The sequence below is a fragment of the Nothobranchius furzeri genome, chromosome 6 (genome assembly GCF_043380555.1).
Source record: "Nothobranchius furzeri strain GRZ-AD chromosome 6, NfurGRZ-RIMD1, whole genome shotgun sequence".
In the NCBI taxonomy this organism is placed as follows: Eukaryota; Metazoa; Chordata; class Actinopteri; order Cyprinodontiformes; family Nothobranchiidae; genus Nothobranchius; species Nothobranchius furzeri.
In genome coordinates this window covers 33,402,551-33,410,764 of record NC_091746.1, presented here as the reverse complement: position 1 = coordinate 33,410,764, position 8,214 = coordinate 33,402,551, and the positions used below count along the sequence as shown (strand labels likewise).

The following is an 8,214-nucleotide window of genomic DNA, read 5'->3' as shown; positions in this document are numbered from 1 at the left end:
CCTTACGACCACAGCTAGCAACAGCCGCCTCGACAATCGCAGAGTGGAACAAGGCCCACTCTGACTCAATGTCCCCCACTGCTCTCGGGACGTGGTCAAAGCTCTGCCGGAGGTGGGAGTTGAAGACCGTCTTGACAGGTTCTTCTGCCAGGCGTTCCCAGCAGACCCTCACTATGCGTTTGGGTCTGCCAGGTCTACGCGGCATGTTCCCTTGCCATCTGATCCAACTCACCACCAGGTGGTGATCAGTTGACAGCTCCGCCCCTCTCTTCACTCGGGTGTCCAAAACATACGGCCGCAGGTCAGATGATACGACTACAAAATCTATCATCGACCTGTGACCTAGGCTGCCCTGGTACCAAGTGTACCGGTGGGCATCCTTATGTTCGAACATGGTGTTCGTTATGGCCAAACTGCGGCTTGCACAGAAGTCCAATAACAAAACACCGCTCGAGTTCAGATTAGGTGGGCCGTTCCTCCCAATCACACCCCTCCAGGTCAAGCTGTCATTGCCCACGTGAGCATTGAAGTCCCCCAGCAGGACAATGGAGTCCCCTGATGGAGCACTATCTAGCACTCGTCCCAGGGACTCCAAAAAGGGTGGGTACTCTGAACTGATATTTGGCCCATAAGCACAAACAACAGTCAGGACCCGTTCCCCGACCCGAAGGCGCAAGGAAGCTACCCTCTTGTCCCCCGGGGTAAACCCCAACACACAGGCAGAGAGTCTCGGGGCTAACAAAAAGCCAACCCCAGCCCTCCGCCTCTCACCCGGAGCAACTCCAGCAAAGTAGAGTGTCCAACCCCTCTCCAGGTCTCGGGTTCCAGAGCCAATGCAATGTGTCGAGGTGAGTCCGACTATATCTAGCCGGTACCGCTCAACCTCTGCCACAAGCTCCGGCTCCTTCCCCGCCAGCGAGGTGACGTTCCATGTCCCAAAAACTAGTTTTCTTGTCCGGGGATTGGACCGCCAAGGCTCCCGCCTTGGTCTGCCACCCGATTCGCATTGCACCGGACCCTTCATGTTCCTCCTGCGGGTGGTGGGTCCACAGTTGGACGAGCCCATGTATCCGGTTCGGGCTGGGCCCGGCCGGGCCCCATGGGCGAAATCACCTGCTGATTGAAATCAGGTGTTTTGAAACAGGGAAAATACTAAAACATGTGGGATAGCGGCCCTCGAGCACCGGAGTTTGTCACATGTGGCCTAGAGGCTCTTTTATGCAATAGATGCAATAGATGAGCTTATGGAGGGAAACGGGCTTCAACACAAGCAACTGTTTTTTGCTTGGTCCTAGTTCTCAACCAGTGTCTATTCAATAGCATAATGTTGTCATTGGATGGTAAAAAGTGCAGGGGACAAAAATCTACTTTAAAAAAGTGGGGGGACATGTCCCTCCAAACTGAAATAAATACAAAATAAAAAATTCATCCATGACAGGATCAATGAGGAAGATGAAGCCTCACCTGTTACTATGGTTACATCGTCCACAGACAGAAGACAATGAGCCTGAGTGACTGAATATCCTACAGAAACACAAACGCTCCAGAAAGTTAAATTCCTTGAACTCAGACTTGAAATCTGTGACCCAGGGAAAAAATTACAAATGTTTGAGCTCTTGAAGAAAAGCCCTAGTTTCCCGTTCTTCTGCCAGGGTCTGAACTGACTTTGTCTCGTGTTCTATTGTGATGCACACAGGAAATAACGATGTAAAAATTAACTATATTTGTCCAAATCTGCCACCAGATAAACTGTTGGCTCAGTCCTCTAAGCACTGTGCTTCATGCAGTGTACAGGCTCTCTTTCTAGGAACCAGTTCAGAGATCTTGTATTCACACATCTCTGACCTTTACACCCTGATGCTGCCACCAGGACTCTGAGGTCGACACCAGGCTCTGCTTTAGTGTTTAACTGTTCTTGTGTGATGTCTAGAAAGGGAATATATAAAAAGGCTGCTTTCTTTTCAGAAACTAGCAGCTCTACAGTATCTAAATATGTGTGTTTCATGTATGTGAGTTCAGATCTCGGTAAAAGGAAATGTCACCTAAATAAATGTTTCTTTGGTGCTGATTGGGAAAGAAGTTCTTCTGAATGTCTGTCTCGGTCCAGACAACATGGACACTTCCTAAAAGATAACAAATTACAAAAACATAAACTTTAGTTTAGAGAGGAATTCCAAAAAGGGAAATTTTTTAAATAAAATTATTATAAAAAGAAAAAATAGCTAACAATGTTTGTAAGAAAAAAAAAAATAACAACAACAACAACAATTATTATTATTATTACTATTATTATTATTATTATACGTCAGGCAGACAGTTCAGTCAGAAACTGATTTATGAATTATTTATTAATTAAATATTCAAATGACCAACAAATTGCAACATATAATTTTATTTAATTCAGATTCTATAGAGCTCCGGGAGTCGACGTCACTTCTCCCAGCATGCAACAGTTCAAATCGAAACAGCGCCATATTGGCAGGCAGAAGCCCGCAGCTGGGCTATTTGTTATTGTCAGAAAACTCAATCAAACGGGAAATATGGTAGATTCCTGTTGTGCCCCAGGATGCAGAACAGACACGGACGACATAAGGAATGAGCCATCTACAGGATTCCCCAAGATGTGGAGCGCCGCAAACGTTGGATCATTGTAATAAAACACGCTAGTGACCGGGCTTAAATGAAACTGTGGGATCCCGAGAGTAAAGGTTTTCGCTTATGCAGCGACCGCTTCATATCAGGTACTTAAACCAACGTTTCCTCAACTGTGTATGGTGCTTATTTTAAATGATTTCATTACGATTCTTAGTGGGCTTCCTAAACTTATTTTGGCGTGGCTTTTTCTGTCTTATTACTCATAGCAACAAGTAAACATCACGTAAAACGTTGCCTCGTGATTTCTGCGTGCTGCCGTTTACGTGTTTTATGATCACAGCAATTAACCGGCTAAGCTGTATTTAATTTTTAAGCAATGGTTGATCAATTGTCAGATCACACATAAAAAGCACTTTGGGTTGCTATTATCTGTCTCACCGAGACAGATCTCAGACAGATCCTGAGATGCTCCCGCCTGACATATTTATTTTATTCACGGAAAAAAATCAAACTAGTGATTTCTCTTGGCGTTCCGTTTATACATTCAAACAACACAGCATTCTATTTAAACTACTTACGTGTAAATCTGTTATTTGTCCATCCATCCATTTTCATCTGCTTATCTGGAGTCGGGTTACGGGGGCAGTAGCATCGAGAGGCCCAGACTTCCCTCTCCCCAGCCACTTGGGCCAGCTCCTCTGGCGGAATCCCAAGGGGTTCCCCGGCCAGGTCCGGTAAGAAGTCCGCTCCGACAGCTTCTGGTGTTTTTAAAAAGTATCCCAGGGGCACGGTAAGGGTTGGAGATGTTTAGTCTATTTAATTTCTGACTAAATAAAACGATTTCTTCAGTTTTAAAGTGTGAAGTAAACTCAGACGAAGTAAAATCCAAGCCGATCCCGTTCAATTTGTTTACATTTGTTGCCTGCCAACATGGCGTCTACTCTCTGAGAGTCACGTGACGTCCGGAGCTCTATATGTGTCTGTGGCATTTCTAAGCTACTGGACTCCATAATTTACCATCTGTGTGTCTGTCTACTTTTGATAAACACACAGATTGATTTGTTCACTGACTGACCAACCTGAAGCCCCAGAACCTTTACCTTGCCAGTGGTAGCTTCCAGGTGAGCCAAAGATGAGTTCAGTGTCGCTCATGAAGGTAGAGATTCCCAAGTTACACATTCCCTGACCGGCTTCATTCTGCTCATGGCTGAACAGAAGTGCAACAGGTGAGGGGGATGGACCAACATACAGGTATGAGGTAAATACTTGGTCATGTGACCTACTTGCAAAGCTGGTCTAGTCTGTGCCAGCTGGAGATGCTGTAGTCTTTCAGCAGGTCATCCCCACTGAGATAACACTGGCCGACCTGACTGTGCTTAAAGGCACTGGAGAGTTTCACAAACCGATGAGCACATGCCTGAAGGACACATGACATTATTAGGTGGTGAACACGTCAATCAGTTAATTAGTTATCTGGCAAGTTGATGAATTATCTACTTAGTTACTTTTTAGGGGCTGGCTGGAAATAAACCATGAAGTTAACTATCTCACCAGTGACCCTATCTAAAGATTATTAGTCAAAGAACATTCACTCAGAGACATTAGAGAACTCACCAGAACCCTCCCACTGGGTCCACCCTGACTGGCTACTGAGACGCCCAGCCACATGTCCTCAACCAAGTTTTTAGAAGGGTTCAGATCTGCAAGTGCAAGAACAGGCGGGTCCTTCAGTAAAGGCTTTGTTCACCAGAGGTCAGAGTTCCAAATCCCACAATGGATTTGACCTTCCAACACTTTTATTTGTTGTTTCATTTATCAGGACATAAAAGCCATAGATTTAAAAAGCCTGTAAAACTAACCTTAAATGGACAACAGCACATTCACTGTTTCTTTGTTAGAATCTGAACCACAAGGTAAATTGTTACTGGGTCCCAGAAATCTCCTGCTACCTGCCCACTGGGAGACGCAAAGGCAAAGGCGTTTCCAGACAACACAGGATTACAATTCCTTTTAGAAAGGGATCCAGATCTTATGGCCATCAGCTAGGAAACCTCCAAAGTCCCAACTGAACCCCCTCAAAATACAGATATGGTCAAATAGTGGAACAACATGACAGCAAGCATGACTCACTTGGGTTCACAACTTTCATCCTTGTGCAATCTAAATGGTCAGCAGTGATTGGGCAGCTGTACACTCCTCCTGTTCGGTTGGCTGGAACATTAGGCTCCGCCCAGTCCCTGGGAGCTCCAATCAACAGTCTGGAGAAAAAAAAGGTGATTGAGCTGTTCCAAATCCATCCAGATTACATGGTTGGCTCTGATCTGTCAAAAGGACTTCAACTGTTTAGTGGTCATTTTCTGAGAAACCAATTTTTACTTGATCGGTTCCTCTGTGCTTAACATGCAGGCTGAACATGAAGATAGTCTCCTACACCTAGTTCCTGCATTAGCTTCTGATAGATCATAGATGGAGAAACTCTAGGATTAGAAAATCAGATCTACATCTCACTGTTATTTAACATTCATGGACACACCCATCCTGACCATCGACATACATAACTGGACAATTCGTGTCAATAGGCTCCAATACTAAGTTTTTGTGCCAAAATAGGAGGTAAACTATATCCGTTAAACCTAAAATATGTTTTGGAACCAGGCTGCAAACAAGTTTATTTCTGCAGTGAAATTGGTATTTTTAACATGGGAGTCAATGATTTGCCTGCTTCTGACACCAGCCCCCAGCGGATGAGGGTGCAACTGCAATAGTTGTTACATCCTGTTTTGCTTCATATCCAGACCTGAATTATGGGGGCTTGATCCTGACTCACGACCCCCCACCCCAAGTGCAACTTACGAGCCATTCAGTCCTGCTATAGACCACTACAGATGTATTAAAAATGTGAGTGAAGGACCTCATTAATTGTGGTTCAGTGCAGGAGGACATTAAACATATGTCTTGTTTCCAACTCAAACCTGAGCCCCCCACTCCCACTCACACACACACACACACACACACACACACACACACACACACACACACACACACACACACAGACACACACACACACACACACACACACACACACACACACACACGCAAACACATACACGCATCAATTCGATTAGAGGACATCAGGAGGTAGTTTCTATGGTGACCAAGGAGAAAGACAGCTATGTGACCTCTGCATGAACTCTGTTGGTCTCACTAGACAGTCGCATGTCACCGTGGTTATGAGACACCTATGTACAGAGTGACACACTAGCTGCTCCTCGTGAAGGTTAAAGACACTGATAATCAAACGGTTCAAAGTGACCTCTCAGCCCTTCTTTCAGCAGCAGCTGTTCAGAGAAACCACATCCATACTGATCCACCAGAACCAGGACCAGGACTCAAATCCAGGTCTCTGCGATGTCACAACGCTAACTAGTCCCCAGTCCTCCACTGCTCAACCAGATGGAGCTTCTGAGATTTTTGAGCTCCAATGAATTGAAACACAATATTTTGCTAAGTGATCTGAAATATTTTTCGTCACGCATTTCATAAAGTTCAACTCATAATATTCTTATTTTCTGAGAGACATCAGTTTGGGTTTTCTTGTGCGTAATGATAACCAAAATGACAAGAAATAAAGGCTTGAAATGTTTTAACTTAATATAATGAACTTGCATAATAAATGAGTTTCAGGTTCCTAAACAACAATATTCATTATTAAAATATATTTTCATAATATTTTAGTTTTTTAAATGAGCGTGTATTTAGACACTCATCCAGCTCAACAAAGCCCAAAGCTCCACCTCTAGGGTCCAGGGGGTGTGGTTCTGGTGGTGGCCCCGAAGTACCGTCACATAAAACCTCTTGTTTCACAAATTGAACAAAATTACATGAGACACAAACGCTCAGCTCATTTGTAGTTCCTGAATGTTCTAAAGACTGGACCTTTCAGGACCGGGTCTGAGGGTGAGCAGGTGTTTTCCTCCTGTAACTTTATTGTTCAGTCAGCGAGAATGACTCTTTATTTAGACTTTCTTTGAGAATAACCCTGAAAGTTAGACTGAACAAATTAACATCAGAAGCAGAACTGTGTATCCCAAAACATCTCCTGTGAAGATTAGAAAGCAACAAAGCCACTGGCAGGTGTGTTCTGGCAAGTGTGAACTCACAGGTGACTTCCTGTCTTCATGTCCTTGTGCAGAGTGACAGAAAATCCAAAAAGACTTCCACCTTCACCCCTCTTCAGAACTGGGAACGATGTGTCCAGATTAAACGCAAAACAAAAACCAGCACATAGACTCAGTACCACGCACACACCTGTCGCCATGGAGACACACACCTGAAATGAACAACACACGCATCAGATTGTTTTATAACAGTTAGGTAAGTATTATGGCCTGCGGGGTGCTCTGATTGGATGTGACCTGATCTCACCTGAATTATTCAATGTGTGTTAACAAAAATAACAGTGTGTAGTACTGAATGCTCTGTACTGCTGTCAGTAATTAAAACATTTTTTATTGAAATTTACTGTTAAATTATTGGATATGTCTGTCTATCCATCCATCCATCCATCCATCTACCATCATCATGCCATCATCCATCTATCTGTTCATCAGTCCATCTATTCACCATCCATCCATCCATTATCCATTATCCATTATCCTGCTATCATCCACCAATCCATCCATCCATCCATCTGTTAATCATCTGTTTATCATCCATCCATCCATCCATCCATCCAACAATTCATCCATCTGTCCATTTATCCATTCATCCACCATCTAACCATTAATCCATCATCCTGCCTTCATCATCTATCCACCATCCATCCATCCATCCTTCCATCTATTATCCATCATCCATCCAGCCATCCTTCCATCCATTATCCATCATCCTACCATCATCCATCCATTATCCATCCATTCCTCAGTCCATTCATTCACCATCCAACCATTAATCCATCATCCATCAATCCATTTAACCACCCTCTTCTTAAGCAATTAACATACAGTATATGCACAATTTGTTCATAAAAGGCATATTTCTTTTCAGGCAGAAATAGTTTGTTGCTGTTAAAGGAAAATTTAAAATCCTGACAATATCTACACTGTGACACCAGTCATGGACGTAATTTTTTTTTTGGGGGGGGGGGGGGATATCCCCCCCCCACACACTTTTTCCAAAGTCAAGTTTAGACCCCTGCACTTTTTACCATCCAAAAACAATATTACGCTATATTAAATTGACACTGGTTGAGCTCTAGGACCAAGCGGAAAACAATTGTTTGTGTTGAAGCCTGTTTCCCATTAGAACATACTATAAAGATATACCCCCCCCCCCCCCCCCCCCCCCCCCGTCCCCCCATTTCTAAAGTGAAAATTACGTCCATGACACCAGTGCTTGTACTGGTCTGTAAAACATCAGTAACGGGAATCAATGACACAAACTGGCACCATGAACTGATGAAGAAAAGAAAACCCACCTGTTTACTTTTACACAGAATCAGATTCCTGTTTGTTTGTAGATGCTGGCGAGAATTCCTACTAGTCCTTGTCTGCTGTAGGACATCCGTTTGATTACCACTCTGCCCTGTCTGCATAGTGCTCTGATCCTCCTCTCTCTCTC

General features: G+C 43.9%; 1 protein-coding gene across 2 annotated transcripts in view; it reads right to left on the bottom strand.

Annotated features, from left to right (window-relative positions):
- LOC107390253 (integrin alpha-3) overlaps positions 1-8,214 on the bottom strand; it is a 26,794-nt gene extending 18,580 nt beyond the window's left edge. For both annotated transcript variants that reach the window (XM_070552710.1, XM_070552709.1), the window contains exons 1-8: positions 8,072-8,214; positions 6,756-6,925; positions 4,726-4,853; positions 4,210-4,295; positions 3,879-4,012; positions 3,696-3,802; positions 2,043-2,123; positions 1,465-1,524 (exon numbers count right to left, since the gene is read on the bottom strand). In XM_070552710.1, the coding sequence (XP_070408811.1) occupies positions 1,465-1,524; positions 2,043-2,123; positions 3,696-3,802; positions 3,879-4,012; positions 4,210-4,295; positions 4,726-4,853; positions 6,756-6,925; positions 8,072-8,188 (883 nt within the window). In that variant the 5' untranslated portion in view covers positions 8,189-8,214. The remainder of the gene's footprint in view (positions 1-1,464; positions 1,525-2,042; positions 2,124-3,695; positions 3,803-3,878; positions 4,013-4,209; positions 4,296-4,725; positions 4,854-6,755; positions 6,926-8,071) is intronic.